At 46.3% G+C, this 18,030-nt stretch overlaps 1 protein-coding gene across 2 annotated transcripts; it reads right to left on the minus strand.

The window, feature by feature from the left end:
• Positions 1-9,265: 9,265 nt before the first annotated feature.
• fam136a (family with sequence similarity 136 member A) lies at positions 9,266-15,228 on the minus strand. 2 transcript variants are annotated; one of them, XM_059641125.1, is made up of 4 exons: positions 14,805-15,228; positions 14,340-14,480; positions 12,482-12,570; positions 11,914-12,021 (listed from the first exon to the last, which is right to left on the minus strand). In XM_059641125.1, exons 1-4 carry the CDS (start codon positions 14,892-14,894, stop codon positions 12,000-12,002), a joined length of 342 nt encoding a protein of 113 aa, XP_059497108.1. In that variant the 5' UTR covers positions 14,895-15,228; the 3' UTR covers positions 11,914-11,999. The 2 variants fall into 2 exon arrangements, with proteins under 2 accessions (XP_059497107.1, XP_059497108.1); XM_059641124.1 differs by lacking the exon at positions 12,482-12,570 and having other exon boundaries at positions 9,266-12,021; positions 14,805-14,930.
• Between the last annotated feature and the right edge of the window lie 2,802 nt (positions 15,229-18,030).

Raw genomic sequence — 18,030 nt, forward strand, 5'->3', positions numbered from 1 at the left:
TCATTGTTGGGACCACAACTGTTTACAATGCATATTAATGATTAATGAGGAGAACAAATTCATTTAGCTTACCCTGTAACAGTTCTGGGATTGCATCTGTAAATCACACTTGACAAGCACTTTGGCAACTTAATACAACCTCCTGTCTCACTTTCTGCAGTGGGTAGCACTCTGGCTTCTGAATTGAAAATCCATCGGCTCGTGTCATCAAAACTGACACTCAAGGCATTGACAGCTCATGGTATGACTGTAAGAAACTGCAGAGAGTTGTGATCACAGCCCAGTCCATCCCGCAAGCCAGCCCTCCATTCACAGACTCCATCTGCACTACTCTCTGTTTCAGAAAGGCGGCCAACATCACCAAAGACCCATCCCACCCCTGGTTATAATCTCTTCCACCAGGCAGAAGATACAGAAGCTTAAACACACATACCAACCAGTTCAAGAACAGCATCTTCCCCGTTGTTATTAGACCTCTGAATGGACCTCCTCAAATTTCAAATGTAATATTGACCTCGCTCTTTGTCCACCTTCTCTACACATTGTAACTTTGTATTCCTCACTGCTCGATCACCCTATGCTCTTTGTATGTCATGATCTGTCTGTATTGCATACAAAACAAAACTTTTCCCTGAACCTCAGTACATGAGATAATAATAAGTCAAATAATATTATGGGGAACATGTTCATGTGGAGAGAGGAGGTCTGGCTAACCAACAAGAAACAGAAAAATCATAACAAAAGGGTTGTTTTCGGGGTGCCACACTGTTAGGTATTGGAAAGATCATGGTAAGTATCTCTGGACTGTTAACAGGTTCAAATCCCACTGCAGCAGTTGGCGGAATTTTAATTCATTATGAAATCTATGGGATTGTCTGCCAAACTGAGTAGCGGAGGCTGGATCATTGAATACATTGATTTGATCAACAACAGCATCAAGCCTTATGGGGATAGGCAGGAATGTGGAGTTGAGATAACAACCAGATCAGCTGTAATCTTATGAAACCTGGCTCACTGATGCCCTTTAGGGAAGGAAATCTGCTGTCCTTACCCAGTCTGGCCTACACGTGACTCCAGACAGACAAGCGATATGGTGGGCTGAACTAGCTGAAGGTGTAACGACGACATGGGGATGCAAGTTGAGGGGAGGACACAGACAGCCTGTAAAAGGGATATCAATATGTTAAGGGAATGGGCAAATGCCTGACAGATGGAGAATAATGCCTGAAAATGTGACAAGAATAGTAAAGATAGACTGTTGTTCAAACAGAGGGAATCTATACAATTCCACAGTCCCAAGGGACCTCCTTGTACAGGAATCACAAAAAAATTAATAATCAGGTTCAGTGAGGGGTTAGGGAGGCAATTGGAAGGTTGACTTTCTTTGCAAAGGGAGATGGAACATGAAATAAGGAAATAGTGTGACAGGTGCTGGTGAGACCATAGCTAGGGTATTGTTTACGGTTCTTTGCACTTAAGGAGACATCTCCTCGCATTAGAAACAGTTCTGGGAAAATTTGCTTGGCTGATTGCTGAGATAAAGGGATTTAACTCGTTAAAATTCAACGATTGTATAGTTGGAGTTTAGAAGACTGCTAGGTGATCTCATGGAAGCTTGTAAGATTCTGAAGGGGAGATGCCTGAGAGGAAATGTTCCTTACGGGAAATACAATGTAGAACACCAGCTTGGGAATAAGAGGGCTTCCATTTAAGGCAGAGATGAGGGGGAATTTCTACATAGGGTGTTTCTAATCTATGGAACTCTCTTCCAAACTGAGTGGAGGAGGCTAGATCATTGAATAAAGTCAAGGCTGATTCGATTGATAACAGAATCAAGGCTTTACTGGGGTAGGCAGGAATGTGGAGTCAAGATAACAAACAGATCAGCCATGATTTTATAGAGGAACACTCAACAGGTAAAGTTACCTACACAGTCATATAGATCTACAGCTCAGAGTGTGGTCCTTCAGTCCCTCATACCCATGCTGGTCAAAAACACTGCCCTAACTATTCTACTCCCACTCCTAGTTCTTATGATCAGGGAATGGTGTACTGTCAGCAGTTCATCTTTTGAACAAGATGTGAAACCAAGATCCCATTCCTCCTTCTAGGTGAAGAGTGAAGACCCTACAGCAAACCAGGCGCTCCGGTTTCCTCCCAAGTCTAACAATGTGCAGGCTCAATGGATTGGCTATGCTAAATTGCCCACAGTGTCTAGGGTGGAAAATGCAGGGATAGGTCTGGGTGGGATGCTCTTCAGAGGGTCAGTGGACTTGATGGGGCCAAATGGCCTGCTTCTATGCTGTATGGATTCTATGAAAACTGGAAGAGCAGGGGAGTACTGGCACATAATTCTTTCTCCAATATGGGCGAAATGGCTCCCTTTTGTAAAGGCACAAGGGGGAAGGCAGAAGGATAATATCAGAAATGTGTGACTATGAATATCAGGAAAGGGTTGGCAGTGTGGTTGTCCATCCTCTTGAAAACCAAAGACAGAGGGGTGATCCCATGACAGGGCAAGGCAAGTGCAAATCTCCCTTGTGGAACAGGAGCAACATTCCATACACTCCACGTTGCCAGAAGCCATCACAACAGACTGGAGTATCTCATTACCTGTGCCCTCACCGGTATGTAGCCCCAGCACACCTCTTCTGGGGCTTTGAAAGAACCCTACAATTTAATTACAGAATCTACAGCAAGAGGCCGTTCTCTTTACTCCTGTCGGCTCGTCGAAAAACAAGTGTTCAATTTACTCCCTGAAAATTAGTTCAAGTACACCTCCTTCTGAAACCCCTTCGCAATCTGCCTCTGCATCCTTTCAACTGTGCTAAAGAAATGCTCATCGTTAGTTTTACTACCAATTATTTAAAATTTAGTTAACACCCGACTGTCCACTTAATCAGATTTCTTCAATATTTTGAGGTTATCCACCTCCAATCTCTGCATTATTTAATTCCTACCATTCCAGGCATCCTCCGGCTAAATCTTCTCTCTACCGATGCTGAAACTTTAGCATTCTTTCAGACAGGTAGTGCCCAGATTTGTACATGGCGGAGGCGTAAGCAGAAGTGTGCAATATCTTTGAACAACTTCCTTCCATCTCAATTCCATTCCATGTCTTTGTTAATTACCTTGTCAATGCTGCCTTTAAGGATATGTGATTGTACATTACTCTGCTTTCCCTGGGAACAGATCATTTCAGGTACGATATATAAGAGATCACATTTTTAAGAATCCTGGATAGCGTAGTGAACACACTGCGGTAGACTGCACACTGACGTTTGAGGGACAGTATTCGGCTCTCAAACCAGTGTCCTCAACTTCAATAATTACAGAAGAAGAGTTCTCTAAAGCAAACTGGGAAAATGGACAAAGGAAAAAGTTAGCAGATATACAACTGCAGAAATTTAAGCAGATCTTACATACAACTCAGCAAAATTTTACTCTGGTCAAAAGTTCAGAGGGAAAAAATAATGTAACAGATGGAATTCAATCCAAATAAGTGAAAAGTGTAACAAATGGAGGTAGAACTTATACAGTTAAAGGTAGGGCTTTGGGAAGTGTTGTAGAGCAGAGGAACCTGGGGGTTCAGATATATAATTCTTTGAAGTTTGCGTCACGTACAGACAGGGTAATTAATTAAAAAGGCATTTAACACACTTGTCTTCATTACTCAGTCTCTTGAGTATAGGAGTCAGGACATCATCTTGAGGTTGTATAGGACATTAATGAGGCCACTTCTGGAATACTGTGTCCAGTTCTGTTTGCTCACTCATGGGAAGGATGTAATTAAACTGAAGAAATTTACCAGGATGTTGCCGGGTATGGAGGGTTTGAGGAATAAAGAAAGGCTGGGACTTTTTTCACTGGAGCATAGGAGGTTGAGGGATGACTTTATAGAAGTTTATAAAATCATGAGGCCTGTAGATAGGGGTACTGTGGGTGTCTTTTCTCTAGGGTGGTGGATTTCAAGACTGGAGGGCATGAGAGAGGCGAGCGATTTAAAAAAGATGAGACAATGAGTTCATGTGTGGAAGAACTTCCTGAGAAAGTGGTGGATGCAGTTACAATTACAACATTTAAAAGACACTTGGATAAGTACATAAATAAGAAATGTTTGGAGGGATATGGGCCAAACACAGGCAGGTGGGACATGTTTAGTTTGGGATTATGTTCAGCATGGACTGGTTGAACTGAAGGGTCTGTTTCTGAGTTGTATGACCCTATAAAAAAGGACTCAATGAGAAGGATGAACAACCCATGGTTAACAGAGACGGATCAGGAGAGTACCCAATCAAAAGCTAAGGCACTAAAGCAGCAAAAATCAGATAGTAGGTCAAAGTTTGATAGTCTTGTTTCAGGAACAAGCAACAAGAAAGGTGACAAGAAAGCCAGCAAAAAGAGGGAGGGAAATGATTTATGCAATTGTTAAGAAATATAAAAACAAAAAACCTTGTATGGGTAGATGAAATGGAAGAAAATTTGGGTGGCAAGTTGGCTCAGTGGTTAGCACTGCAGCCTCACAGCACCAAGGACCTGGGTTTGATTCCATCCTTGGGCCACTGTCCATGTGGAGTTTGCACATTCTCCCCGTGTCTCCATGTGTTTCCTCCAAGTGCTCCAGTTTCCTCCCACAGTACAAAGATATGCAGATTGGATGTACTGGCCATGCTAAATTACCCATAATGCTCAGGGTCACATAGGTTAGCCATGGGAAATGCAGGGTTACAAGGTTAGGGCAACAGGATGCTCTTTGCAGGGTCAGTGTGGACTTGATGGGCTCATAGCCTGTTTCCACACTGTGGTGATACTATGAGAGAAGCTTAAAGTAAGGATGGGACCCTTGGAAGATGCAAATTAATAATGGGAAGTAGGTAAATGGCAGAAAACAAGCTAATATACAGCATTGGTGTTCACAGTGGAGGACAGTTAACAGGAATACAGATAAGCAAGGTGATGATGGGAGAAAGCTCTTGCCACAGTCTCTATCGTAAGGGACAAATTATCTGACAACCTAAAGACAGAGAAATCGCCAGGAACCAATAACCTGCATCCAACAACTTTAAAGGAAGCTTCCACAGAGTCAGAGGAGGCACTGATTAAAACATTCCAGAGTTCACCGGTCTCAGGAGGGTTCCAGCAGGCTGAAAAACTGCTAATGTGGCATCTCTGATCAAGAAGCTGGCGGGGGTGGGGAAGACAGACAGACAGTAAGCAGGACATCACAGGCCTAACATCTGTCATTGGCAATATGTTCGTAGTCCTTAAGGAAGATACAGCAGGACATTTGGAAAAGCTTAACAAAAGTAAAACAAAGTTAGTGTGGTTTGGTGAAAGGGAGATCATACACAACAAATTGCTAGAGTTCTTACAAGCCTATTACAAGTGATGGTAATAACGGGGTAGGTAGATGTAGCATACTTGCATTTCTAGAAGGCATTCAATAAGGTGCCACGAGAGATGATTGCACAAGAGCTCACTCTCAGTACTGGGGGCAACGTATTAGCATGGATTGAGGACTGGCTAACACTGAGAAGACAAGAGAGTCTGGATTAAAAAGTCAGGTACCACATAAATTACCCGTAGGTCATCATTTGGAAGTAAGGAAAACTCAAACCAAAATACAAATACATTTTTATTAACCTGGGCTGCATAAAGATATAGTTGAATTTTGCTAGACATGTCTCTCATAATTGGAAAACTTCAAGCAGTGATGAAATGAGCACTCTTAATACCCGATCCCATGTTTGTGGAACCTTTTACAAGAGTTTTAATTGATTATGTGAAACCCTGACCTAAAACAAAAGGTGGGAATCAGTATTTGTTGACCATAATGGATGTGTCTACTAGATTTCCAGAGGCCATTCCATTATGCAGTATCACACCTAAAGGTATTGTGGAAGAGTTACCTAATTTTTTTAAAACTAGAAACAGACTACTGACAGAGATACAATCAGATCAAAGCTCAAAAGCTATATTAAAATTATTCTAGAAAGTTATGGATATCTTAGGCATAAAACAATGCAAACCCAATGTGTATCATCTGGAATCACAGGGAACATGAGAATGGCGGCCTCAAACTTTAAAGACCATGTTGAGGCCATATAGTCATGACTGTTCTTAGGACTGGGGTGAAGGCATTCTATTTGTACTTTTGGTAATTAGGGATACACCTAATGAATCAACCAAGCTCAGTCCATTTGAATTAGTATTTTTTGGGCATGGTGTGAGAAGACCACTGAAATTAATTAAGGAGAAATTGGTGAGTCAAAGTTCAGAGACCACCATATTTGGACTATGTATCATACTTTAGGGAAAAACGAAATAGAGCGGATGAGTTGACAAGATTGAAACTCGCACAGCATGTGATGGAGCAGGGAGCAGAGAAGAAATCAATAATTTGCAATTTTGCTTGTGGAAATAAAGTGTCAGTGTTACTGGCAGTGGTGGGTGAATCTTTAAAAGCAAGGTTTAGTGCGCCTTATCAAATTGAAAGGAAATTGAATGAGGTGAACTATTTGATAAGAATGCCGGATAGAAAGAAATCATACAAAGTGTGTCATGTGAATTTGTTCAAGGTATTTTGAGAGGGAAGGCAAACAAAAGGAGAATGTGTCGTATCTAGTAGCGCACAGAGTAAAGAACCAAGTTCAGATGATTCTGAATTGGGTATTCCCCAAACTAAATTGGACAATCAGAAAGTTGTCAAAGATTGGGATAAATTAATGAGTTATCTTCCAGAGGGATCTCAAAGTTATTACATTCACATGGGGAGATACATGGGAATAAGCTGGGAAGTACTAATGATGCATGACAGATACAGGAAATGCTGTTCCAATTAAGCAACATCCTGAGAGACCTAACCCTCATAAGTCGGCATAGATTCAAAAAGAGATTGAATGCGTGCAACAAAATCAAATTCAGCTGCAGAGACTGGAGCTCACCCATAGTAATGGTGCCAAACCTAGATGATACCCAATGATTATGTGTGGATTAGTGGAAAATCAATGCAGTTTATAAAGTCTGATTCCTATCCTATTCCATGTTTGGAGCACTGTATAGAGAAGATGGGACAAGCAATTTATATTTCTAAGTTGGACTTACTCAGAGGACATTGGCAGGTGCCTTCATCCCAGAGTAAAAGGAATTTTGGCTTTCGTGATGCCAAATGGACCATGCCAGTTTAAAGTCATGCCTTTTGGTATGAAAAATGCACCAGCCACATTTGAAAGACTAACTGATAGTCATTTTGGGATGACTCAATTGTGTGGTGCACATCAATGATCAGGTGATCATTTGTCACACATAAATGGCGGGTGGACTCGATGGGCTGAATGGCCTTACTTCCACTCCTCTGTCTTATGGGACATTTTGAGCATCCACAGGAATTGTTCAATTGACTTCGGGAGGTGGGCTTGGAATGAGTTCGCAAAAGCCCAAGTCATGTTGGCCATATCATTAGACATTGAAAGAAGGCCCCATGGGATGTGAAAACAAAGGTTGTTGGGGAGTTTCCCTGATCATCAGGGAAGAGGGAAGTACTACAATTCCTGGGACTGACGGGGATTTATCTGAAGCTTGTAATGAATTTTAGAAGTATGGTTGCTCCACTGACCGACTTACTGAAGAAGTGCAAAAAAATTCAATGGAAAGAGGACTGTCAGCAGGCATTTGAAAGCCTGAAAGCTGTGTTAACCCCTACCCCAGTGTTAGCCACACCTAATTATGCAAAACCATTCAAGGTGGCTATCAATGCGAATAATATGGTTGTTGGTGCTGTACTTCTGCAAGATACAAAGACCCCTTGAGTATTTTTCCAGGAAACCAAATCATCATTAATAGAAATATTCCATGACTGAGGAGACCTTGAGTTTGATGTCGGTGTTGCAATATTTCAACATTTATATTCCCAATAACGTGAGACAATTGTATATACCGACCATAGACCCTTTAAGTTTAGATGGAGCTTATTATTACAGCCATTCTATTTGAAAATTATACACGTCACAGGATGAGGGAACCTAATTGCTTACATATTGTTGTGACTTTGGTAGGCTCAGTGGTGGGAAAAACAGACTGAGTTGGACTATAGTAGCGCATGTCTGCATACTTAGAGTCAATGTATATGTATTGTAGTGTACCTGTGTAAGAAGGCAGGTGCAGTGGTAGTATAGCTTTTAAAGGTACATTTTATCCTGGCTTTTATTTCAAAGAGAGATTTAAAGACAGAGGTGCAGAGCTGTCTATTTGAATCCAATAAACAGCATATAAGACCTTGTTTTTTTTTTAAATGTTGGAACAACAGAAGCAGCCTGAATGGGTGGGGGAGGTCAAGCTCCCACAGAACCAGGCTTTTTAGTTTTAGCTTTCAGTAGCGGCTCCTGAAGCTGGATATGGAAACTGTTTTTCCTCTCTCTCTTACAGCTGACAGGTGGGGTTCTCTTCCTGCTGCTAGAATTGCTTGTGAGACAATCTGTTTTGCCTTTACCAAGGGCGTGTTTATGGGATGTTACTATATTACAACAGTTACTGTTTAGTTGTTATTATTCCGTTAAATTTTCCAACAGAGTTAAGTGATTCCAATTTCTTCTTTCTTTTGTTGAAGTTTAACTAGTGTTTGAATAAAGTGTTTTCCTTCCAGTTTAGTAGTTTGTCCAATTGAATTGCATCCAGAGCCAACCCCTTTAAAATGAGGAAAAAGTTGGGGTCTCTGGTATCTTAATATATGCTGAGGGGGGTTTGGTCTGGTCCGAAACAATGAAAAGAATATCTGAGCCTTTATCATCACTATGAACGGCCCAAAATATGCGCACGTAATAGGTGCATGATGCCCATCAATTCAGAGCCTCTGAGTAATGTAAAACACATACCAACCTGACGTTGCCTGCCCCCCTTCAAAAGATATTTTTTCACATTTTATCTGCACTAATTACACTTACTGTATTGTCTGGCAGTGTCTTTGGAGGAGAAAACAGAGTTACCATTCTGGGTCCCCCGAGGAAGGGTCAACAGACCTGAAACGTTAACTTTTTTCCTCCGCAGATGCCTCCAGACCTGCTCAGCTTTTCCAGCAACTTCTGTTTTTGTTCCTGATTTACAGCATCTGCAGTTCTTTTGGTTTTTACTTACTGTATTGTTCCCATTTCACCTACACCGCGAAGTCTTACTGTCCTCACCTGTACTGCTCAATTGCCACTCCACAGACATTGTGTTACCTGTGAACTTTACCTCCATGTGAGTCAGCACACAACAGTCAGACCCCAGATAATGATTAAATTCTTCCTTTAATTGGACATTGCACACAGACAGTCCCATACAGGAAAACTTCACAGTTAAACCAACTCCAGACTGGAGATGAACAAAAGGCGAAAAGGCTTCACAGCACATTGGTCAGGCAGCACTCTTAATGAAATCACACACTTACATCTCGTGTTACACAAAAGACAGATGCACTTTTTCGGTCTTGGCTTCTGTTTGTGGGGAGGGGTGATATTCTCATCAAACTGCAAAATTACATTTCTGAAGGCAGGTGGTTCAGACGTGACATGAAGCAGCTATGGTCAGCAACAGTGCAGATCAGAAAAAGCACCTCACTCATCTCGCAGCCTCTTGACCACAGCTCACGTAAAACCACAGAATCAGCTTCTACCTGACAGAAATTAAGCAGTGGCAAATTCAAATCCTTGCAGAATCAAGAATGTAATTGCAATCACTTCTGTGAAATTTGTCCAAAAATCACTGGATAAAGGCTAAGGAAATCAAGACTGATGCCTGGACAGCGCAAGGTCTAATGGTCCAACAGACAAGTGTACCATTATTACAGGCTTGTTAATATCATCACAGACATGTCCCCAAAGCTTTTCCTCTTACACTCATTAAGGTCAAACTTCAAGCAATTGCCACAATTTATACCACAGGAGTAAACAGTCCTGACTGACAAAGTCAAAAAGCTTCAGTGACTTCTTCTCTCTTTTCAGTAAAAGCTCTACTTTGTCTGTCAAGGTATGATGACAGGGTAATGCTCCCTTTACCATTATATTTTCCAGGTGCACTCAATGAACAGACTTCAATGGTTAGTTGTCACAATCTGAATCAGAAACTTCTGAATGGCAGGCTTTATTTGAGGGCTCAAAACATCACAAACGTGGGGGTGGGAAATCCCACAGACAGATGACGGTCTTGCGAGGATTCTGCTTCCTGTGTAAACTGTTGTGTGTTTGGCATCTGTCTCCTTTAGGCAGGTACTGTAATGGGATTCAAAGAACTGCCACGCTCTACCGGGAACAGCACGGCAGGTTATTGAGCATATGAGAGTAAATCTGGGTCACCACCTGTGTACCAGCTTAACACCCTTAACACTCCCATCCTCCAGCCATCGCCCATCTCAGAAATGACCACAATGCACAGAAGTTGGTGAAAGATGCAACTCATAGCGACCTCGAATGGAGTTATACTTCCTGTCCATTCCACGGTGTACAAGATCGTGCAGAAAACTGACTGTTAGCACAGCGGCAGTCGTGAGAAACACTTCAGAATCTGACTCTGCCATCAGCTCTGTCAGCATATCACCTTCAGTGTGCTTCCTGTGCACACCACAATGAGAGGATCAATATATCTGAGACAGACAGAGGCAAAATTCAGAGTGAGTCCTATGCTGTGACTCAGTTGCCGGCTTTTCTTTACTCAAAGTCAGAAAAACCGGTGGTGCAGCCGGGGTGGGGGGGGGGGGGGAGAGAGACAGAAAACGTCCTAAGTTCCACCAAATGGGGAGCTTACAACATTTCTGCTGGCAGTCAGCCAACTCCTCAAACAAAAGCCAAATCAGGAGGACTGCCCGCAAAAACAGCAACAGGGAATCTTTTCCTTATTAAGCTCAAGGAACCTTGGAGCTTTCAAAACCTGATGTCTCCAACTGAGATTCTGATTTGCAATTCCGTGACCCACGAGTCCAAAATCAATTTCTTTCAAACAAAAGACTTCAGCACTCTTTACATTTACAATTTGTGACTGAGCGGAATCTGGAAGGGGGAAGGTTACGGGTGCCCAGCACTTAAACAATCGGGAGCTTGCCATTTTTAGTATCTGACAACACAAGGATCAAGATGCTGACAGAAGGTTTAAACCAACAATCCTCTTCAAAGACGTTATCCAATGGAGAAGGAAACCAAGGCACAGTGGAAATGGCTGGAGTTGAAACACATTCCAGTTCACCGAACCGTTCTGCTGTGGTTGACGTGAAATTGAGCCCCAGATCCGTCCGCAACAGTGACTGGAAGGAGCAGACTGACAGCCGAGCGACAGTATGTATAGAAATCTGAGGTGAAAAGATCACAGCTTTCTACAGTCAGCTTGCCCAACGAGCCAAGTCAGGCAGTCCCAGTGCCGCACAAACTGGCTTTAAATCCCCATGCGTACATTTCCACCAGCTTGGGTTGCAGAAGGGAGGCAAGGACTGGCTGAGCAGGAGGGTTGTAGCTTCTGGTTATCATCCAACGACTTGGGCTATTGCTGCTGAGAGTTTCATCGCTGAGCAACACCGGGCGCTTTACCAAATGAGTAACACTCAAAGACCTGACCCAACCCCACTGTGGTCTCACTGACCCATTTCTGAATGGGAAGGGCACTGCTGTGAGCTCCTTTGTTCTCAAGTCTGTGACTGGGATCAGTCTCCTGTGCTGGAATGAGGTGGGGTTGCTAGGGAATTTGGGGGGAGGAGTGGGGGTGGAGGGGGTGTGGAGTTTGGTTTGCCGTGATATCCCTGCTTCAGTGCAGCGCCTCTCTTCCTCTGCGAAGAATAAACAATTACCTAGCTTTGTTATGCGAGGCGCTGTCTCACTTGGCTATGGACATCAGTGACTCCTTCAGCGTCCGTGTCATGCTGGGAATGAGAACGGCGTGATCGTCCACACACTTGCTGACACACGAGTCCGCTTTCAGCCTGACGTCGGGCTCTTTGACTCCGGAGTTGAAGGCATCCTTGGCTCGGTCATTGCAGTCCATCATGCAGCGCTGCAGCCGATTCTGGAACGACAGCAAATTTAAAAGAAAAAGCATGGTGTGAGAACCCTTTCATCAGTAAAGAGGAACACTCCTGTCCAGACACCTAGGCTGCCATCGAGCACACCTGGAACAGAGATGGGGAAAGAAAAACTCCAATACTTGACAGCCCATCTACTGCCTTCAACATTCACTTCCTCTATCAGTGACGCACAGTGTGCACTGTCTATGAGAGGCACTGCTCCTGATGACAGCTCTTTCCAAACCTGCAATCCTCTAGAAGGACAAGGGCCACATGGCAACACCATGCTGGCACTGGCCTCGCCACTGACGCCCACAGGCCAATGAAACAGCATCTAATAACTGCAAAGTCTTCCAGTTGAGGACTTCAGTGAGGTGCCTAAACCAGTATGTTCATAAACAGCTTCTTTCCTGCTGTTATTAAACTCCTGAATGGATCTCTGAAATTTCAACTCCAACTTACTTTATGTGCACTTTCTTTTCAGCCATAATGTCGTATTCCTCTTTCTGTTCTATCACCTGATGATGTATATATGGTCTGATCTGCCTGTACTGCACAGAAAACAAAACTTTTCATTGTACCTAGGTACATGTGACAATAATAATTCAAATCAAAAAAGAAGCAAGGTTACATTTCAACTGTGTCTGGACCTGCACATTATCAGAAAGCCATTGCCATTACTGCAGCCTCTCTCTAAGTATTGCCTGCGATCTCTCCCTCCCTCCACCAAACCCTTCTCAAAAACACAGAAAAACTCTGCTCTTACAGTCAGCATGGCTTTGTGCATGGGAAATCGCATCTCACTAACTTGATTGAGTTTTTTTGAAGAAGTAACAAAGAGGATGAGGACAGAGCAGTGGACTACATGGACTTCAGTAAGGTGTTTGACAAGGTTCCTCACAGTAGACTCTATAGCAAGGTTACAGAATAGAGGGAGAACTAGCTATATGGATACAGAAGTGGCTTGAAGGTAGAATCCAGAAGATGGTGGTGGAGGGTTGCTTTTCAGACTAAGGCTTGTGACCAGCGGTGTGCCACAAGGATTGGTGCTGGATCCGAGATAATGGGAACTGCAGATGCTGCAGAATCCAAGATAATGAAGTGTGAAGCTGGATGATCACAGCAGGCCAAGCAGCATCTCAGGAGCACAAAAGCTGATGTTTCAGATGAAGGGTCTAGGCCCGAAACGTCAGCTTTTGCGCTCCTGAGATGCTGCTTGGCCTGCTGTGTTCATCCAGCTTCACACTTCATTATCTTGGTGCTGGATCCACTGCTTTTAGTCATTTATATAAATGATTTGGATGTCAACATAGGAGGTATAGTCAGTAAGTTTGCAGACGATACCACAATTAGAGGTGTAGTGGACAGCAAAGGTTACCTCAAAATACAACAGGACATCAATCAGATGGGCCCATGGGCTGAGGAATGGCCAATGGATTTTAATTAAGATAGATGTAAGGGTCTGCATTTTGGAAAGGTAGATCAGGGCAGGACCCGTACAATTAATGGTAAGGTCCTATGAATGTTGCTGAAAAAAAGAGACCTTGGAGTGCAGGTTTAGTTCCTTGAAAGTGGAGTCGCAGGTAGACAGGGTAGTGTAGAAGGTGTTTGGTATGCTTGCCTTCATTGGTCAGTGCAATGAGCACAGGAGTTGGGAGGGTCATGTTGCGATCGTACAGGACATTGGTTTGCCCAATTTTGGGAAACGATTCTGGTCTCCCTGCTATAGGAAGGATGTTGTGAATCTTAAAGGGGTTCAGAAAAGAATTACAAGGATGTTGCCAGGGGTTGGAGCTATATGGAGAGGCTGAAGAGACTTGAGCTGTTTTCCCGGAGTGTCGGAGGCTGAGGGGGTAAACTTATGAAGTTTACAAAATCATGAGGGGCATGGATGGGGAGAATAGGTGAAGTCTTTTAGCCAGGGTAGGGGAGTCCAAAACTACAAGGCATAGGTTTAAGGTGAGAGGAGAAAGATTTAAAAGGGACCCAAGGGGCAACTTTTTCACGCAGATGGTGGTGCATGTATGGAACAAGCTGGCAGAGGAAAATGGTGGAGGCTGGTACAATTACAGCATTGAAAAGACATCTGGATGGGTACATGAGGAGGAAGGGTTTAGAGGGATATGGGCCAAATGCTGGCAAATGGGACAGGTTTTTTTCAGGATACCTGGTCGGCACGGATGAGCTGGACTGAAGGGTCTGTTTCCACGTTGTTTATCTCTAGGTCTTTTATCAGAGCATCCAATTTACCTTCAAGTTATCACACTGAGCCCAAAGCATGTTCCTGCCTGGCTGGGCGTGTTTGTAGATTGCTGCCTACCTGGAACCTCTCCAGCTCCCCGGTGACGGTGGCCTGTGCCTGTGCCAAGGGTGCGTGGCAACGTTCAATACACTGATGTACCTCCTCCATGGAGGCATTGGCATTCTCGCAGCAGTCCGCACTGCACTGGAACATTTTCCCCTATGGAGGCAGTTTAAACACACCACCGTCAGACATGCCAATCTCCCTGTGCATTACAGCACTTAAAACACCACAGCGTAGAACAAATGCTTCATTCATTCATTGATCTCACCAGCCAACTATTCCTGCTTAAAAATCCCCATATAGGGGAGGACATCAATGGACAGGTCATCCAGAGGGGCCCAGGCTGATATCAATTCAAATTAATAAAAAACAAATTCTGGAACTGAAAGCTAGTCTCAGCAATGAAACAATCACGACTGTTGTACAAATTGGATTCACTTCAGGGGATGAAACTGGCCATGAAAACAGCGTAGCTCTCACCATGAAAGGGGTCCACGCAGGGCCACAGTTACAGAGCCACTTGAATCCAGAACAAGGAGCTCTTCCATCAAGGTTAAGAGTGGAAGCCATTTTGTAGCAGACAGCACTTCAGTCCCCAAGAAATTCAGAGGTTAGTGGATAGAAACTGAAAATGCAATGAGGGGTCTGATTTTTGTTGGGTAGAGATAATAGGGTATTGAGAACAAAAACCAGTTGACAGAATTAAGGTACAGGCTAGCCATGATTGAGTTAAACGGTGGGAAACGCCTTAAGGTCTAAGTGGGATCTCCCGTTGCTTTCTCTCCCAGTGTTAAAAGAGAATTTTAATTTCCTTTGTCTTTCATGGCAAAGTCACAATTTACTTTCCGTCCCACATCGCCCTTGAACAGAACTACTTGCCTCAATTCCTTTCAGAGGGCATTCTGTGGGTCTGTACCCACACATCAGGAAGGGCTTCCTTCCTTAAAGAACGTTGGTAAACCTGTTTGATTTAAATGGTCAGCGCTACTGAGACTTGCTTTACATTGCTGATCTTAATAACGGAATTTAAATTCCACCAGCTGCCATGTGGGATTTCAACCCTGTCCTCAGAACAACAGTCAGGATCTCTGGACTCCCAGTCCAATGACACTCCCCCAACACCACTGTCTCACTCCGTAATCAACCCAGTTATATTGCATTGGTAGACATCCGAGAAGAATTTTTTTTAAACAAAATCCCGCTTCTAAATTTTCTTCATTTTCTTTTCTCCCACAAGAGGGCATAGAAAACCCTACGAAATACTCTGTGCATGCACATGGCCATCCTCCCTTCACACTACTGCCCTCCGTGCATTTCTGGTCATCAAATCTGCTCCTGAACACGTTACAGCCCTCATCCAGAAACTGCTGTCCCTCGATGGTCCCCTTCCCAACTGCCTTCCCTCCATTCAAAACTGAAACTCCAGACTTCCTCCAACTCAAGCTCCACTTAAACAACTCCCTCAAACCATTTTTTTTGAGGAAGGGCCACTGGACCCAAAACGTTAACTCTGATTTTACATTCATAGATACTGCCGGACCTACTGAGCTTTCAGCAACTTCTGTTTTTGTTCCGTCAAACTAAATCTGCCCTGTCACCCCAAAACTCCCATGAATACCTTCTTCCTGACTTAAAACACCCCTCAAACTCCTACCTCTTTCCTATGACACACACAAATGCCTCCTCCCTCTGTAAACTGCTCCACCACCCCTATAAACCCTTCAACAATTCTTTCATCCCTGAAACACTACTTTCAAAACTCACTCTCAAAAAAAACTTTGTCATCCAATTAAACCAACTCGCTCATCCCGAACCTTAAGGCAATCCTCCACCACTCCCCCCCAGACATATGCCCTCCACACCCTGTCATTCTCAACCCTCCTCCTCCCCCACCCTACCCCTCCCTCACACACTCTGCCCCCCCCACCCTACCCCCCCCTCACACACTCTGCACCCCCCACCCTACCCCCCCTCACACACTCCGCACCCCCCACCCTAACCCCCCCTCACACACTCTGCCCCCCCAACCCTAGCCCCCCTCACCCTACCCCCCTCACACACTCTGCCCCCCCACCCTACCCCCCCTCACACACTCTGCCCCCCCCACCCTACCCCACCTCACACACTCTGCCCCCCCCACCCTACCTCCCCTCACACACTCTGCCCCCCCCACCCTACCCCCCTCACACACTCTGCCCCCCCCACCCTACCCCCCTCACACACTCTGCCCCCCCCACCCTACCCCCCCTCACACACTCTGCCCCCACCCACCCTACCCCCCCTCACACACACTGCCCCACCCACCCTACCCCCCCTCACACACTCTGCCCCCCCTACCCCACCCACCCTACCCCCCCTCACACACTCTGCCCCCCCTCACACACTGACCCCCCACCCTGCCCCCCTCACACACCCTGCCCCCCCCACCCTACCCCCTCACACACCCTGCCCCCCCACCCTACACCCCCTCACACACTCTGCCCCCCCCACCCTACCCCCCTCACACACTCTGCCCCCCCCACCCTACCCCCCCTCACACACTCTGCCCCCCCCACCCTACCCCCCCTCACACACTCTGCACCCCCCAACCCTACCCCCCCTCACACACTCTGCACCCCCCCACCCTACCCCCCTCACACACTCTGCACCCCCCCACCCTACCCCCCTCACACACTCTGCACCCCCCCACCCTACCCCCCTCACACACACTGACCCCCCACCCTACCTCCCCTCACACACTCTGCCCCCACCCACCCTACCCCCCTCACACACTCTGCCCCCACCCACCCTACCCCCCTCACACACTCTGCCCCCCCCACCCTACCCCCCCTCACACACTCTGCCCCCACCCACCCTACCCCCCTCACACACACTGCCCCACCCACCCTACCCCCCCTCACACACTCTGCACCCCCTACCCCACCCACCCTACCCCCCCTCACACACTCTGCCCCCCCTACCCCACCCACCCTACCCCCCCTCACACACTCTGCCCCCCTACCCCACCCACCCTACCCCCCCTCACACACTCTGCCCCCCCTACCCCCCCCACCCTGCCCCCCCTCACACACTGACCCCCCACCCTGCCCCCCTCACACACCCTGCCCCCCTCACACACCCTGCCCCCCCCACCCTACCCCCCCCACACACTCTGCCCCCCCCACCCTACCCCCCCCACACACTCTGCCCCCCCCACCCTACCCCCCCCACACACTCTGCCCCCCCACCCTACCCCCCCCTCACACACTCTGCCCCCCCCACCCTACCCCCCTCACACACTCTGCACCCCCCCACCCTACCCCCCTAACACACACTCCCCCCCCACCCTACCCCTCCCTCACACACACTGCCCCCCCACCCTACCCCTCCCTCACACACACTGCCCCCCCACCCTACCCCCCCTCACACACTCTGCCCCCCCACACTACCCCCCCTCACACACTCTGCCCCCCCCACCCTACCCCCCCTCACACACTCTGCCCCACCCACCCTACCCCCCTTCACACACTCTGCCCCACCCACCCTACCCCCCCTCACACTCTGCCCCCCCCTACCCCACCCACCCTGCCACCCTCACACACTGACCCCCCACCCTACCCCCCCTCACACACTCTGCCCCCCTACCCCCCGACCCTGCCCCCCTCACACACTGACCCCCCACCCTACCCCCCCTCACACACTCTGCCCCGCCCACCCTACCCCCCCT

This window comes from Stegostoma tigrinum, chromosome 40 (assembly GCF_030684315.1).
Source record: "Stegostoma tigrinum isolate sSteTig4 chromosome 40, sSteTig4.hap1, whole genome shotgun sequence".
In the NCBI taxonomy this organism is placed as follows: Eukaryota; Metazoa; Chordata; class Chondrichthyes; order Orectolobiformes; family Stegostomatidae; genus Stegostoma; species Stegostoma tigrinum.

Excerpts from the sequence above, each read along its gene's own strand:
- fam136a (XM_059641124.1), bottom strand. The coding sequence starts at position 14,894 with ATGGCTTCCACTCTTAACCTTGATGGAAGAGCTCCTTGTTCTGGATTC. Across the intron at positions 14,481-14,804 it reads CTGCGTGGACCCCTTTCATG|GGGAAAATGTTCCAGTGCAG; the intron begins GTGAGAGCTACG and ends CTGCCTCCATAG. Across the intron at positions 12,022-14,339 it reads GGGAGCTGGAGAGGTTCCAG|AATCGGCTGCAGCGCTGCAT; the intron begins GTAGGCAGCAAT and ends CTGTCGTTCCAG.